Below are 17,630 nucleotides of genomic sequence, written 5' to 3'. Positions count from 1 at the left end.
GAGCAGGGCGATCACTGGGCTTGGAAATCAGCTCCCCCAAAGGAATATACCTGTCATAGTAGTGTAAATCAAATGCCAGAATCTCCAATTTCAATTTTGCAACAGCCCAGTGTTTTATTTTACCTCAAATGGTCTTAATAAATTAATTTAATTTCAATTCTCTCCCATTAAGAACCAAACAATAAAGAAATATACAAAGCTCCCCAGGATCCAGGATTGGGCAGCAGTGTCCAGCTGCTGGCGATGGAGTATTCCGTTGTGAACATTCTTAAGACTACCAACTTCAGTTACCTTGCAAAAGCAAGCCCATTTTTGCTAACACACTGGGGTTTTGTTTGGTTGGTTGGTTCATTTTTTTCTGTTTTGTCTTTTAGGGAATCATGGGTCCTTAGACAATCTCACAAAACCTGTGAATCTCCTTTCTAGAAAAGTACATATCTCTTCATACACTCATAGCTGTACAATTGTGGAATGCAATTTCAGGGAGTCCTGGAAACCCTGCACCTCATTTTACCAACTCCTCTAAGAATCTCTTTGCTAAGGAGCCCATTCTGTGCCCTGTTGCATTCAAACTTGACAACAGACTGATGATCTAGATTGTACCGACAGCCTCTTTCCTTACCCCTCATCTTCCCCCAACCCTCAAGGTTGACAGCACAGTTGCTTTTCTTTTTCAGGCTCCTAAGCCTCAGTGATCCCTATGTATTATTTTCAATAAACTGACTTCCCTTCAACCCCGCACACATTCATCCCTTGCTTATAACTAGGACATATCAGAACATACCAGAATATTTGGAACCCATAAAATATCCTTCTGGAAATTTATTATCTTAGGTACACTGTAATAGTGGCTCACACCTCCAACGCCATGTTGCTTTTTAAACATCTATGGCATGTGGCATAGAGGTCTCATCCAGTGATTACAAGTGAGGTGTCATAGCTTTGGGGACAGAAATATAGAAGAGCCTTATTTGTGGTATCCTCTTTAGTCAGACAAAGTGAAGAGTGGTTGGCAGGCCTGTAGCCATGGGGCATGTGAAACTGTGAAGAGATTGCTATTAAAATAAGAGATGTGCCTCCTGTTCTGTTCCTTGAATGGAAGGCTAGAACTGATGCTTGACAATGGGAGATGCATCAAGCAAACACTTCCAGTCTTTCAAACCTAAACTCTGTACCTTTTTGAGATATTACAATTGAATAAACCTTAGGTCTAAAACTGTTGGCTTATGTCTGTTAATTTCTATGTTTCTTCTGCATTTCTGCTTTTAGAGTCCTCTCCATTTGGTGGGTGTCCAGCAGCCAGAAGGACAATGCCGAATTGAATTTAAACGAAGAAAATGACATCTGCTGGGCCTAAGGAGGGCCAGGCCTTGTGGAGGAGTGACTGCCCCCAACCACCAGCTTGGCAGCATTTAGATCTGAGCTCTGCTAAAACACACTGCCTAACTTTGTTTTAGGATTTAGTTCAAGAAAACGTCCAAATGTTGTGTTTGTTATCTCAAGAGTAGACCAAGAATCTGACATCACTCTCACTGATGTAAAGACCCAAATACATGGTTTATAGAAAATGTTTAAATGAATTTAAAAAATGAGGCATTTCTTAAGAAGTTGGAATTTGGCTTCATGCATAACTGTACTAAAACTTTAAATAGAAATATGTCATTTGAATGAAAATCTTAGTACAGTAAATTCGCTGTGAAGACAACATAATTAAATTTCTATTTTGAAAAAGACTGAAAGTCTTAGACTCTAAAGAAATATTAAGTAATGATTTCTGGAAAATTTCTATTTTTTTAATATGATTCTTAACTAGTAGTTGGAATTCTTAAGCTCTATTAATATAATTCTTTATTGTAAACATTTCTAATGCTAAAAGTCTGAATAAAATGAGAGCTTTCGGGGCTGGCCCCGTGGCCAAGTGGTTAAGTTCACGCGCTCCGCTGCAGGCGGCCCAGTGTTTCGTTGGTTCGAATCCTGGGTGCGGACATGGCACTGCTCATCAGACCACGCTGAGGCAGCGTCCCACATGCCACAACTGGAAGGACCCACAACGAAGAATATACAACTATGCACTGGGGGGCTTTGGGGAAAAAAAGGAAAAAAAAAAAAAATGAGGGCTTCCTAGGACCTGTGCAGACAGGGAGCAGTTCTTACAGTTATTTCTACATTCAACTACGCCTAGGACAGCGCCTTCTCTATAAGGTATGTCAACCCAAATAATCCATAAAGAATCTATAAATCAAAATTGGGGTGAGTTTATTATGAGCCAACTCCGAGGACCATATAGCCTGGGAGAGTCCTTCCACAAAGGAATGGAGCACTCCAAAGAAGTGGGGGTGTGCAGAGTGGTTCTATAGCATCAAAGAGCATGTATCACATATGATTGGAATGTCCCTTTTACAATAGTCATTAGATTGCTTTGCTGGCAGAGCAATTCAGTGAACACAGAGGGTCAGTGTTCGCAAGGTGGGTGGTCGCAAGGTGAGCTCAGCAGGTCAGCAATCAATCCTTAGTTTAGGGGGAGATGCTTATCCTTAAGGAAATGCCAATGTAGGGGAAGTTACATCCTTATCTTTAGGGGCATTATTCTTGTCTTTGGAACGTAGTAAATACTTAAAGCAGATATACAATGCATGCTCAACAGCCACGTCAGGCCCTTTTGGAAACAACAAGTTCAGGCCAAATTAGTTTTACACCAAATGGCTTCATCATATATTCTAATATCCTATTGCTTGTCATTTGTTTATCATAGGTTCAATACATGTATGATGATTGATGTATTGATTTGTAGTTTAGTTAAAATGAAAGCGCTCTTTGACTCAAGGTGTTTGTAATCCTAGTTTAGGAGATAATATTTTTGTGAATGTATAGAAACAAATAAAATGATGTGTCAAGGCAAATGACAACATTTGAATATATTACTTAAGATTTATGCCTGAAATATTTACTCTGAAATCCAGAAAAGAAATCCTGTGGTGTTCAGGGGAAACATATGACACTATTAACAGAGTCATCAGTGATGTCATGATTTGTCCTCTAATATTTAGTAAAATGCTGCTTGCCTCCTTTATTTCACAATAAGTAAGCTTGGTAGTACATGTTGTCCTCTGGATTATTTGCTCTCTTGTGCTAGAATTATCCCATGGGGTAGGTAATGATTGCTTAGTCATCTATTTCCTACCAATGAGCAGATGACTCCCTAGGAGACAATTAAGTACTTTAGAGTGCATTAGCTCTGCCAGACTAATAGAGTGATTTTGAAGCTTGGCTAGTAGCTTGTAGCTCAGCTTAGCAGGCTGAGGGGTCTGGAGACTGAAGGGACTAAGAAAGCAGTTTAGAAGTCTACAGCAGACCTGAGAGTTGCAGACCATAACCTGGCAGGTTCTGCTAAATCTGGCAGGTGTGTTCTCAGGTAAGGCGTGTCCTTCCAAACAGCTGAGGCCGGCAATGAAACACTGTATTTGCATATAATGTTCCTTTCAGCTGAATTTGCAGCCACTCAGAGCTAGTGTTTATTTACTTCTTCTTGCTTGATGAGGATGAATATTAGCTGACAAGTTTATGCACTTTAAAAAAGAATGCAGACTCAGGGGATATGACCTTTGAAATAATGAGTGGTAAGAGGAATATTCTTGGAGGTCCCATATTTTTATTTCCCTAGCCTGGGATTTTATTTTATGTATCTATCTATCTATCTATCTATCTATCTATATGTGTTAACTTGCGTTTTCCAGAAAGCAGAGCCTGAGACAAGGGCTTGTGTGCAGTGCAGATAGTTTATTTGGGAGGTGCTCTCAGGCAGCAGAAATAATGGATGAGGGTCAACGTGCCAATATTAGAGTTATGTTTTCAAGGTAGGTGTTGGAGCAGTGGGGGCTTGATTTTTCTGGGACCACCTGAGAAGCATATGCACCACCTCCCAGAATTGTCCACCATAAGAGGTGGGAGCAGTTACCAGCTGGCTCCTGTTCTCGTTGATTAATGATTACCCCCGAGGACGTTAACCCTGCACTTCCCAGCTGCATTTGTGCAGGGGCCCAGCAGGTGTCCATAGCGTCAGAGAAGCTCTAGATGAGTCTGAGCTTGCATAGAATTGTTCCCTGCAGCTGAAATGAGAGTTGAGCTGAGAGGATGTGATGTGGGGGCACCAGAGACATCGGATACACTCCGCTGCTCGCACCATTCAGGCCTGCTCCTGCTCCACGTTAATTCAGATCCGTCACCAAGTCTTCAAAGTGGTGACTGGCCACAATCTCTACTAAGGATCTAAGACACGACATTAGGAAGCCACAGTCCCCACGGCTGCAACTGGCTCTGAAGCCATTTTGAATATTGGTCTCACTCCACACCCATTCTCAATTTCTCTCACCTTGAGGCAGCCCTTAAACTGATCTCAGTTGCTTGCCTGCTGAAATGAACCAGACCTCCTCCCTGAGGGATCTGAGCCCTAAGTAGCCTTGCTTTTTTCAAGCTGTGATTACTGCAATTTCCCATTCACATTATTACAGACACAAAAGCACCGAGAGGTACCGGAGTGAATCCTCTTAGTTTCAGAATACCTCTCTGTCTTTCCGTTGTGTACCAGCAACCTGACCTCCGGATGATAACCAGGGGCAGTTTCTCCACCAGAGTAGTAACTCCCTTCTCTGACTACTGACCTAGCAGCATGAAGAGCTGGTGGTAGTTGTAGCTTCAGGTTCAGTGGAAACCTTTCTGTGTCACTTGGGGGAATCATCCCCTGCTCCCGTGGGAACCAGGGCCTCTAATCCAGCAGAGCCTAAGATTTCACATAAAGGAAGCACATATTTTCAAGTGGTTCTCTGCAAGTAATTGTGAAAAAGGTCAATCATATTTCAACCTCTGTGTTCCCAGATCTGTGTATTCCAGGTACTGGGGACAGTGTTGGCCATTGGATTAAATGCACTGGATGCATAATGCATCCTGGAGAACAGAATTCCAACCCCATAGATATCATCCCTAAGAGAGAACCTCAGTTGCTTCCAAAGGATATGATTGTATCAATGGATCTCATCTTCTTGGCCCATTGTTGAACTTCTTTTGCCTCAGAACTCCTGTGTTCTAAGATGTTATGAAAGATTCCACGCTGGTGTGGCAGGCATTTTGTAAAACCACTGATGGTGCTGCTGTTGTGTATGGCCTACAATTAAGACCCAATATCATGTGCTGTCTTGACATCTGAAACTGGGAGGGCCTTAAATGGTCTAACCACCAGCTCCCCTCCCCACTCTGCTCCCGTGGATAAGGTCCCCCAGCCAAACAATCTTCCCTAGTAGGGGAACCAGGCACAGTTTCTGCTTGTTCCTCAGGAGCACGTCTCAGTTCTCTGCCAGCCCCTGGGATTATTCAAACAAGCTAATCGCATCCTCCAGTGGGAGCCGAGGGTCACTGTATCCTCTTGATATTACAAAGCCTGCCTCCCACAGCCCCTGCTTGTTTACTCCATTCCTGAGTGAAACTCCCATGTGGCCCTGGGTGACATGTGATGTCCTCCTCCCCAAAGCTGTGAGCCTATATGACTAATGAACTGCTGTTTAGCGCATCTGTCCGGAGTCAGGTGTAGTGAATTCGGCCATCCTCATAACTATAAGGTGCGGTTCCCTCCCTCATCTATGGGGTGAACAGGAGGTGATTCAGACAGCTGTTGACAGCAGCACTGAAGGCAGTGAAAGCAAGCATACATCAGAAGGAGCTGTCAACTCCAGGAAGGATAAATTGCTGCCCTCTCCAGGGTAGAAGAGTTCCAAGTGGCTGGCTCTCGCCTTTAGCGATGGTACGTTAAGAGCTCAGTATTGCTGTTTGCTCCTGGCAGGTCAGGCATTCAGCGGTGGCAGTGGCTGTATCAGGTTTGGTGAGAGTGGAGCCTCCATCTTGTCAACCATAGACTCAGCATTCATGGATCCACTGAGCAAGGAGTAGAGTGGTGGAGGAGAGAGGCAGGCTGACAATATAGGATGAGTCATCCCATCCTCCTCGTTGTTGAGAGCATTCTTTGCAGTGGGTGATCTCTGCTGGACATTAATATGAGAGAGAAAGCTCCACACACTTGGTGCTCACTCCCGTAGGTCCTTCCACATCTTTGTCTCTGATCTTCCAAATGTATTCCCCTCAGGAATAAGCCATTGCCCAAGAGTCTATGTATATTCTTACTTCAGACTATTTCTCCCTCCACACAAAGGAGATGGCTAAGAGTACTTCTCAAAACTCTGCCCAGTGGGAGAATTTCCCCTCAGCACTGTCCATTAGGGACACCCCTGAATGTGGGTGAGTGGAGTAGAAGTCCATTTTCAGCATGCTCCAACTTATAAAGCCAACTTATATGTCAACCAGGCCCAAAACTTTTCTCCTCTGTCAGCTAATCATACCCAATAGGCCAAAGGTGTGAATTGAGAGAAATCTGTCAGTATAACAGCAGTAAGTGATGATCTATTTGTGTAACTTACTTCTGGACTTGCTCAGACCTGATCCCAAATGTATCATTCATTGTATAATGGATTGCTGCTGTGCCCACCTGATATTATACTTGGTGAATCTAACAATACCCAGCTTGTGATGGGCAGCTCTGGTCAAATAGTCACTTGGCATGTCTCGGCATTGGCGGCTTTGTAACATGTCAGGAGCTGCTTTTCAAATGATGCATAGTTTTCAGGTGTAGAAGGCATGACCTTGCCCTAGGATTCTAGGGATCTATCCATCCCTTCAGAGGTCCATCACCCCTGGTCGTGGTAGTGCTTGAAGTGGAATCAGAGCTTGAAGATGCCACTGGTGAGCGGACCGTGGAAGCTGTGGCAGAGGGAGTACTCCTGCTTGCAGCTGATGAACTTAAAGGCATGTCTTTGTAGGGTGGACCTGCATGGAGGCACACGATGGCAAAATCCTTGCTGTTTGGACAGACCTCCAGGATGCACTCTGGGGTTGAGTGCTTATCAAGGTCGGGGTAGAAGACGTTGAACTTGTAGCCCTGCATAATCTTGGGTGGCAATTTGTCGAAATTGTACTAGGTCTGGTTGTACTTTTTCCACTTGAAGCCTGTGTAAACACAGTTGAGGAATGGACTTGCAGTTGCAAAAGCAGTGTGCTGAAAAAGGCGAAGGAGGGGAGAAACAGAGGCAGCACACGTGACGTGGAAGAGGTTTGCCTGTGAAGGGGACAAGGGGGAGAGTGGTGGTTGGCAGGGGCCAAGGGAGGACTTCTTCCTTCCTTTTCTCTCTTTCTTTTTTTTCCCTCTTCTCTCTTTCTGTCTCTCTTTTCTTCTCTCTTCCTCTCTCCCTTTCCTTCTCTCTCTCTCTCTCTCTTTTTCTTTCTTTCATGCAAGGGAGACATCGGCATGTTTCAATGCTCAAGGGCAAAAAACCTATAGAGAGAAGTTAAAATAACAAGCAAGAGGGAATAAAGTTTTTTGTGTGCGGTCTCTGAGATGGGAAGTATTGGGATTGAGAGCCCAGGCACAGGGAAATGAACTGTAGCCAGGAGGCAGGAAGGCCACACCGTTCATCCTTAAGGAAGGAGGCAGGAATCAGGATGGGGCAGTAGTGAGAAGTCGAGAAGACTCATTTAATGGATTTTATTTTGCTGTGAAGTGGAAGATGAGTTTTCTTCCTGAGAGCGAGGGATGGAAAAGTGGCGTCAGCAGGGAGGGGAGAGGAAATATTTTCATAATGAAATACCATAGCAGTTTTGTGTTCAAATTCTCTAGGAACTTTCATCAGCTTGCAGGACAGGAGGAAAAGAGGAATTAATGCAAATTGACATTTTGACCATTGGATGAATATGTGGCAAGAGAGTAAGTGTACTTGAAGAGAACCTAAGGAATATCTGGTAGAGAGGGAAGGAAGTGAAGGCAGAAGGAGGCTGGTAAGAAGAACCAGTCAGTTGGGGAACTAGGCTCTCTGTGAAGCTGAAAAATACGTGCAGTGGGAATAAACATGAGAGAACTTGGAGGGCAGAAGGCTGTGGCCGGAGAATAGACTTTCTCAATTTAAAATGTCAGAGGATGGGGCCAGCCTGGTGGCACAGTGGTTAAGTTTGCACATTCTGCTTTGTCGGCCCGGGGTTCGGCAGTTCAGATCCCGGGTGTGGACCTACACACCGCTTGGCAAGCGATGCTGTGGCAGGGCCATTAAAACTTAAATTAGGAGGTCACGTGCTGAAACTGATGTATAAACAGAGCTTACACTCATTTAGGGGCAAGTCATTTTAACATTTTAATATGAACAAAAGGAAGTTTCTTAGATCAGGCTGCTGTAACAACATATCATAGACTGGATGGCTTGTAAACCACGGAAATTTGTTTCTCACAGTTCTGGAGGCTGGGAAGTCCAAGATCAAGGTGCCAACATGGTCACGTTCTGTTGAGGGCTCTCATCCCGGTTTGTCGTTGGTGCCTTCTTGCTGTGCCCTCCCCTGGTGGAAGGGGCTAGGGATCTCTGTGCATTCTCTTCTATAAGAATGGTAATCTGACTCGTGAGGGCTCCGCCCTCATGACGTAATCACCTTCCAAAGGACCCACCTCCTAATACAGTCAACTTTGAGGGTTAGAATTTTAACAATGAATTTTGGGAGGACATAACCATTCAGACAATAGCAGGAAGTAATCCTCCACTGTTTAACTTTCTAAGTGAAGCTCTGGCTATATATTTTGCTCTGATGGAGGACCCTAAAGAGCATGCGCAAGTGAGGTGCATGTGAGCCCTCTGCTCAGAGGCCCCACACCTCTTGGTGAAGCAGCCTAGGAGGATGCATATGGGAGTGGAGCTGGCTTTCATCAGCATGGTATCTGATGAGGATTTTTAGGCTGCTTAATTTTAAAACACGGTTTATGACGAGGATTTTTAGGCTGGTTAATTTTAAAACTGCAGATGAGAACCAGGCTCCAAGGAGTGGAATTTGCTTGCCCTTTGATCAGAGACAATTGCATTTGTGAAGGAAATCTCCATGCCTCCCTCTCTGCGCCAGGAGGAAGGGGGGATGGCCTTATCTCTGGAAACTCTTAATGGGGAAGGCAAGAACTTAAGTCGTTTACTGTCTGGCAACCACATGTAACTGACCCCCCACCCCAAAATCCTCCTTTGTCTTTAGTTGAAGATAATATTTGAGCGGTGACTTCTGCCATTTACTCAATCCGGTTTGATTCTTATCTAAAAGTTGTGGGACCGCCCAATGGCCGGACCCTACCGGCACTGGTACCATTTTAACTTTTTTTCCTTTGTCTTGGAAAGAGATGACTCACATACCCATGCCTTAAATTTAGCCCTAACCCTCAACTCGGGGCAGCAGCAGGAGCTCTGACTGCCCGTGGGTCCTGTCCCCACGCACCAGCTCTGCCTGCCCATGGGTCCTGTCCCCATGCCAGCGGGGGCAGCAGCAGCAGCTCTGCCTGCCCATGGGCTCTGTCCCCATGCCAGCGGGGGCAGCAGAAGCGGCGGCAGCAGAAGCTCTGACTGCCCATGGGTCCTGTCCCCATGCTATTCCACACTATTCTCTAAATAAAAGAGCACTACTGCCAGATCTTGAGAGTCTAAGAAATCTTTCTTTCGACTCCTCGGCTCACCGACCCCGCATCAGTATCTTTTGGTTTTAAAAATGTTTTCGGGGGGGCTGGACCCATGGCCGAGTGGTTAAGTTCACACACTCCGCTGCAGGCAGCCCAGTGTTTCTTTGGTTTGAATCCTGGGCGCAGACATGGCACTGCTCATCAAACCACGCTGACATGCCACAACTAGAAGGACCCACAACGAAGAATATACAACTGTGTACTGGGGGGCTTTGGGGAGAAAAAGGAGAAAATAAAAATCTTTAAAAAAAAAATGTTTTCAGGGGGCCGGCACAGTGGTTATGTGTGCACGTTCCACTTTGGGGGCCCGGGGTTCGCCAGTTCAGATCCGGGTACAGACATGGCACCACTTGGCAAGCCATGCTGTGGTAGACGTCCCACATATAAAGTGGAGGAAGATGGGCACGGATGTTAGCTCAGGGCCAGTCTTCCTCAGCAAAAGGAGGAGGACTGGAGACAGATGTTAGCTCAGGGCTAATCTTCCTCAAAAAAAAAATAAAAATGTTTTCAGAATAAATGTCTCCATCTTTCTGCATTAATATTGGATTTGGGTAATGAAAATAAACTTATACAAGTTTTGTTATTAGTTTTAAAATCTTATTATTTTTTTTTTTTATTACGCCTACCACAGCGTGGTGTGCCAAGCAGTGCCATGTTCGCACCCGGGATCCGAACCAGCAAATCCCGGGCCGCTAAGAAGCGGAACGTGCGAACTTAACCGCTGCGCCACCGGGCTGACCCCTAAAATCTTATTTTTTGATGTTTTAATAAATGGCTCTAGATTGCTACTGAGAAAAATACAACTTGTATAAACTGTTTTCTTGACAAAATGCCTATTGCTTTCTAGAAACCAACAATATGACCTTTATCACCTGAGCAGTTACTATGTGCCAGGCACTTTGCTAAGCCCGTTCATCCATCCACTTATTTTATTCTCACAATAATCCAAAGTGTTAGATGATTTCTATGATGACCTCTATTTTACAGTTAAGAGAAGTGGGGCTTGGAGAGACTGTGACTTCCTTGAGGTCACACAGCTGGTAAGTGGGAGAGGCAGGATTTGAACCCAAGGAATCTGGTTCCCGAACACGTCTTCATAACACTAGACAACACTGCAGTCTCCCTAAAAAGAAAATGTTGCCCACCAGAGACAGCTCCTTTGACCTTGTTGACATCATAATCCTTAATTTTGGTTCTCTCTTAACTCATAGGAAAAAAGTAGCCAATTTATTGTGCAGACTACATTACAAATGGAAGAAGAAAAGGACTCCTGTTGTGGGCCACAGATTTCTTCCTCTTCAGCTTCCTTCTCCAGAAGACCCCACCCTCACCCCACCTTGTGAGAACTGTGCCATAGACTGGCCTAGAATGAGACCTAGCAGAGGTCGGAGGGGGCCAGCCACTGTTTTAAGAAAAATATCTGATAAAAATGCATCTTTTTCATAAGGGCATATAACTGTAGGTGTTGAACGAATGTTATAAATCCTAATGATATATTATAGCATGCACTGTCTATTAACAGCAGCTGGCTTCTTTTGGAGCCGTGTTCTACCTCATTCCTTCACAAAAATAGCCCTGGTTGTTAGAAACCCAATAGGCCATAGGGTTAGGAAGATATATGGCTTTTCTCTGCTGGCGGAGACAGTAACTAGCTAAACATTGAATGGCCTTCACTTAAGCTTTGTCTTCAGGTGACTTGGAATTTGGGGAAGCATTATCAAAAGGGACCTGAAGGAGGGGTGCGGTGCTTGCTTCACAATGCGTGCAAACTCTCCTTTGATTTTCATGGCGGTGGTTGTTGCTGAAGGTGAGCACGTGCAGAATCATAATACATAAGTAGAGGGATCAGGCTACCATCCCAGCTTTACTGCCTAAGAAGCTGAGATCCAGGAAAATGTCATGTTATGCGCCCTTGTAGGATGTCCAGTGATGACTCAAGAAAGCCCTCTGGGTGAGATGGTTTAAGTGAATGATGCTTTGAAGACAGAAAAATGGAACATCGAATAAATTTCTGACTTCTTTTGGCAGCAAAACTTTTCTTTCTGTAACACATTAATTTCTAGATCTTCCAATAAAAAAGCAGATAAAAGTTGATAAATCCAACTTAGCATTTAGATGACTGTACTTTATTGTTTGCAGAACCCATCATGCACACACCTCTGCAGAGCTCTAGGGGTTAAAGAAGTACATTTTGAAAAACACTGGACTAGATTAGCTCTGTGTGGCAGAAACATTCGCTTGCCCTCTGAATGTCGGGCACCTCCCCATATTTCCCAGGGTCTTGACAGCTACACAGCGTCCTGTGAGCAGTTTGGGCCAATGAGCTATAAGGAGAAATGATGAGTGTCAATTCCAAGCTGAAACGTGGACACAGGGATATGAATTGTCTTTGTGTCCCTCTTCCCTGATGTCATGATGGGGGAGCTATGCAGCAACAAGAAGCCAGAGCCTCCATCAGCCTGGGTCCCTGAGTGTCAATGAGGAGGGAGTCCTTTGCCAAAATCTGCACTAGACAGCCAGTGTGAGCAAGAGACACTGATGTTTGCTACCACAGCACAAACCAGCCTACCCGAACAATCTCAGAAATGAAATTCTCTGGTTCCTGGGCTTTTTTTAATGTCTTTAGTCCTCTTTTCTCTAATCTGCTTTCTTTTAGAGGCAAACACAGTTCCAGCATGCTGCATACCAGCTCAAGAGTGTCAATGGATTACACTAAAATGACTTTGTGGATACGATACGCAAGAACGTTTTTTAAAGTCCTAACATTGCTGGCAAAATTATGTTTTAGCTGTTGTGCCCCATTTTCTGAGCAGTCAGTTGGCTTATTAAATAGAAAAGGGTTCCCACACAAAATAATTTCTAAGAGAGTCACGCAGTGAGGCTCTTATAATAACTCATATAAGAGACATTAAACAACAACAAACAATATCTATTGAGTGTCTCCTGTGTACTAGGCACTGTGCTTGTAATTACAGGGAGTAGAGCCTAGAGCCTAGAGCCTAGAGGTTCAGGATAGGAAGTCTTGATATCCAATAACTTGCGTCCAAAATCCAACTCTGCCACTTTTTGATTTGCAAGTTACTCCTCTCCCTAGGCATGGGGACTATCATGTGACTAATAATGCCCACTCTTCAGGGTTGCTATGGCTTGAATTAATACTCCCACACAAAGCCTAGCCACAGTAAGCGCAAAACAAATGTCAGACAATATTTTTGATTGGGTTACTTTAACCAACTCTATCGTCAAGATTGAAATTTTCTTTCTGTTTTATCAAAAAATGCCTTGTTAGTATTAGGTCACTAATCAATTTCTTATGCAAAAGTATAAAAACAGTAAGACTATTTAGCTTTATTAGAACATGTTTCATGATCGAAGATCTTTTCTTGAAGGACAATCAGGAACTGTTTTTTTCCTTTTTTTGCTTTTTTCTTTTGGTGAGGAAAACTAGCCCTGAGCTAACATCTAGCCAATCTTCCTCTGTTTTGTATGTGGGATTCCACAACAGCATAGCTGGATGAGCAGTGTGTAGGTCTGTGCCTAGGACTTGAACCTGCAAACTCCTGGCTGCCAAAGTGGAGTGCAAGAACTTAGCCACTACGCCAGAGGGCCAGCCCCAGGAATATTATTTTAGAGCCCTCTCTTTCTTCATTTAATCACCTCAATATAAAATAACTTCGTCCAAAAGCAACCAAAGTGATTAATCTTCACCTCGCAATCTGTTAATGGGCCGCTGTGTATTTTATTAATTTGATTCATAGATTGCACAAAATATTTTCCATCATATCTAATGCAATATTTCTTATCTGTTCATTAACATTTGAGACTAACCATGGCAGAACTAGTTAAACAGAGATTATTTTCGTCACTTTCTAAAAGTAAAGAAAATAACTCAAAATAGTGAAAAAAATCCAGTTGATGTCCAAAGTTCTCTGTGGTTGCAGATAGGAGATAGGAAGGCAATTGTTGTATAACAGAAGAATGATGATTGTATCGTGGGAAGATACAAGTTCAAGCACTAGCTTGGCCCTTCAGCCTTATATGATAGCAAATCAGCTCAGTTCTTTGAGCCTCAGTTTCTTCACGTGTTAAATAGGCATAATATAATCTTAATTTAAAAGACTATTTGTGGGACAACTGGATATTCACATGTGAAAGAGTGAAATTGCACCCCTACCTCATATCATAAACAAAAATAAACTCAAAGTGGATCAAAGATCTAAAACTGGGCCTGGCCCTGTGGCCTAGTGGTTAAGTTTGACGTGCTCTGCTTTGGCAGCCCAGGTTCAGCTCCTGGGCATGGACATACACCACTCATCAGCAGCCATGCTGTGACAGTGACCCACATACAAAATAGAGAAAGATTGGCACAGATGTTAGCTCAGGGCAAATCTTCCTCAAGCAAAAATGAGGAAGATTGGCAATGGATGTTAGCTCAGGGTGAATCTTCCTCAGCAAAGAAAAAAGAAAAGACCTAAAACTATAAAATTCTTAGGAAACAGGTATAAATCTTCATTACCTTGGATCAGGCTGTAGTTTCTTAGATGCAACACTGGAACCATATACAACAAAATAGATAAACAGGACATCTTCAAGATTAAAAACTTCTGTGCTTCAAAAGGCACCATCAAGAAAGTGTAAAGACAAGCCACAGGGTGTACCATGGTGTGAATGTTTGTGTCCCCCCAAATTCATATGTTGAAAACCTAATGCCCAAGGTGACAGTATCAGGAGGTGGGGCCTTTGGGAGGTGATTAGGTTCATGAGGGCAGAGCCCTCCTGAATGAGATTAGTGGCCTGATAAGAGAGGTTCCAGAGAGCTACCTTGCCACCTTGCTCCATGTGAGGGCACAGCCAGAGTCAGCAGTCTGCAGCCTGGCCCTTCACTGGAACTCAAGCATGCTGGCCCTCTGATCTTGGACTTCCACTCTCCAGAACTGTCAGAAATAAATTTCTGTTGTTTAAAAGCCACTCGGTTTATAGTATTTTGTTATAGCAGCCTGAATGGGCTAATATAGGATGGGAGAAAAGTTTTGCAAGTCATACATCTGAATAGGGACTTGTACCCAGCATATATAAAGAACTAATTCAACTCATTAATAAAAGGACAAATAACCCAATTTTAAAAAGAGCAAAGGATCTGAATAGACAGTTTTCCAAAGAAGATATACAAATATCCAATAAGCACAAGAAAAGATATTCAGTGTAATTAGCCATCAGGGAAATGTAAATCAAAATTAAAATGAGATACTTCACACCCGCTTGGATGGCTTTCATCAAACTGACAGATAGTAACAAGTGTTAGTGAGGATATGGAGAAGCTGGAATCCTCATACACTACTGACAGGAATGTAAATGGCACAGTTGCTTTGGAAAATAGTCAGGCAGTTCCTCAAATGGTTAAGCATAGAGTTACCACGTAATCCAGAAAGTCCACTCCTAGGTATACACCCAAGAGAATTGAAAATAGGTCTTCCAGTAAGAACTTATATGCAAATGTTTATAGTAGCATTCTTCGTAATGGCCAAAAAGTGGAAACAACAGGTGTCTATCATCAGCGAGTGGATAGATAAAATGTGATATATCCAAACAATGGAATATTATTTGGCGATAAAAAGAAGTCGAATACTGATAATGCTACAACATGGATGAACCTTGAAAACCTTATACTAAGTGAAAGGTCCCAGAAACACAGACTACATATTGTATGACTGCATTTATATGAAATATCCAAAAAAGCAAATCCGCAGAGAGAAAGCAGATTAGTGACTGCCTGGGGAATGGGACGACTGAGCAAGCAATGGCTGAGGGGCTTAGGGCTTCTTTTGGAGGCAATTAAAATATTTTAAATAGATTGTGGTGATGGTTGCACAACACTGTGAATATAATAAAAGCCTTTGAATCTTACACTTTAAATTGTATTCTATGAAATTGGTGAATTGTATGGTACGTGAATTATATCTCAATGAAAGCTGTTTAAAAAAGGCTATCGCGAAGAATAACCAAGGTGGTAGTATGACTCTTAGAACACAAGGCAGGTGTGTAAAGAAATACAGCTTTTTAAATACTCCATAAAACATCCAAATTCCTGATTCTGAGGTCCTGTTCTTTTGGGCCAGCTGCAAATTCTATAGGAACAATTAATTCTGAGTGCCCTCTACCCCTCCCAGCTTCACAGTGGAATTAGGGATGTTATCTGGTACCAGGAAAAAGGGAGAAGGGCCCCTCGTCACCAGTGTCTCAATTTTGCCTCTGGCATCATTTCTGTCCATTGAAGTCCCATGACCTCCTGTGGCTTCTGTGCCTCGCTCTGCGTGGCTTGGAACACTGGAGCCTGTGTTCCCTTCTGCCTAGACACCTTTGGTCTCAGATCTGCATCAGACTCAGGTCTCCAGGGCTCAGCCATCTCACCCCCTGCCAGCCTAGTGGAACTCTTTCTAGTTAGGAAGAACCTCTCTTTGTCCCCTTCTTCTCTGAGCTTCATGGTCATGTCCCTGAAACTCAATTCTCCTTGTTTGTTAAGAGTTGGCCTTGATGGCTTATAAAACCCACAACCTAGCTAAATTTTAAGCACCCAAATAGCTTAAACTTAAAATTTTCCAGGAAGTGATGAGAAATAGTTACATTCCATTCTTCTGGTACGGCAAAAGAAAGAATAAATAGAACAGTTAAATTGCTATATTAGAGCATTCTGAAGGTTTATACATCTTGGTATAGTGATGCCATGAGTTAAAGATAATAATAAGTTAATGCTAATAATAATAACCGACATTGATTGATTCTTTGTGTTTGGCGTCGTGTAACCACTTCTCATGCTTTACCTTCCTTTCAAGAGGAACAAATAAGAACCACGCTCAATCAGGAAATACTGATTTTGGTCCTCAGTTCCAAGAAATGTGACAAACTGATTCATAAAATAATCATCCTGAAATTGTTTATAATACTTTATTGAGAGACATTAAGTGAGAAACCAGGGATTCTTGCTTTATAGTTGTCTACACTGGTGGAAACAGGCAATCGTGTTTTATTTTTCAATTCATTTCCACATCAGAAGAAATGGAAGCGGGGTTTTCACTCAAGAAAAAGAGCTCCAAGGCAGTGTGTTTCTTTGCAACACTCGGCAGAGAGCATGCACTCTCCTGTTGAGAGAGTCCAGGATAAAGAAGAGAGGCCTCGTTCCTGGACTGAGTGGTGGGGCTTAGAGGAGAAAGCTCTCAACTGAGTCCAGTTGCACAGCTGAGTCATACCTTATGCGTCTCGCTTTCTCGTCTGTAACACGAGAAGCCTGGCCTAGACCAGAGGACGTATAAGACCCTCTGCAAGCCTCATGTCCTCTGAAGCTACATACATGTGATTGTGCAATCAGTATTGCCTTCATAGGGCCCATTAAAGGTAGAATTTGGGGGGTAGATAAGTCACAGCTCTAGGCCTTTCTGCATTTTTTGTCATGAAGGGGATGAAGGGCAAGGCAGCTTGGAGCAGTTGAAAGAACACTGAATTTAGGCCCAAACTCCTACATCCTAATTCTGGCTCATGCATTTACTAGCTCTGTTACTACTTGACCTCTCTCAGCCACAGTTTCCGAGTCTGTAAAACAGGGATCATTATAAGAGCTACCCTACCCTCATGTTTAGACTAAATCACTTTATCAACTCTGTTATCTGTCAAGTGTCATACAGTTATAAGACACAATAATGATTAAAATCATGTCTGCATCAACTTCCTGGCCCCGCACTTTTTCCTGCAAATTGAAGTCAATGTTTACTGCAGCTCTCAGCCCTGTTAGACCCAGGAAATTTCTAGCTGTCATCTTTTCGCAAACCCAATTGTGTTTTTCTCTGGTAGCTGTGAGCACTGCCACTCTGCTTTGCCTGTCACAGATGTCCTGACTCTTACTTGAAGTTTTAGACAACCCAGCCTCTTATCCGAGACCCACATACTTCACACCCTCCTCCATCAGCTTGCTGTGAACAACTTCCGTTCTTTTCTAACTTAGTTTTTAGAGGTCTCTATTCTCCTCTGCTTTTGCTTGTGAAAGAAGCCACAATGAATCCTAAAACTG

The 17,630-nt window shown here is 43.3% G+C and overlaps 1 protein-coding gene across 2 annotated transcripts in view; it reads left to right on the top strand.

Annotated features, from left to right (window-relative positions):
• The window catches only part of CYP39A1 (cytochrome P450 family 39 subfamily A member 1), a 93,352-nt gene extending 90,452 nt beyond the window's left edge, over positions 1 to 2,900 (top strand). For both annotated transcript variants that reach the window (XM_001498174.5, XM_014734472.3), the window contains one exon: positions 1,270 to 2,900. In XM_001498174.5, coding sequence (XP_001498224.1) covers positions 1,270 to 1,341 — 72 coding nt within the window. In that variant the 3' untranslated portion in view covers positions 1,342 to 2,900. The remainder of the gene's footprint in view (positions 1 to 1,269) is intronic.
• The last annotated feature ends 14,730 nt before the right edge of the window (positions 2,901 to 17,630 follow it).

This window comes from Equus caballus, chromosome 20 (genome assembly GCF_041296265.1).
Source record: "Equus caballus isolate H_3958 breed thoroughbred chromosome 20, TB-T2T, whole genome shotgun sequence".
In the NCBI taxonomy this organism is placed as follows: domain Eukaryota; kingdom Metazoa; phylum Chordata; class Mammalia; order Perissodactyla; family Equidae; genus Equus; species Equus caballus.
Note: the sequence above shows the minus strand (reverse complement) of the source record. Positions and strands in the feature narration are given on the sequence as shown.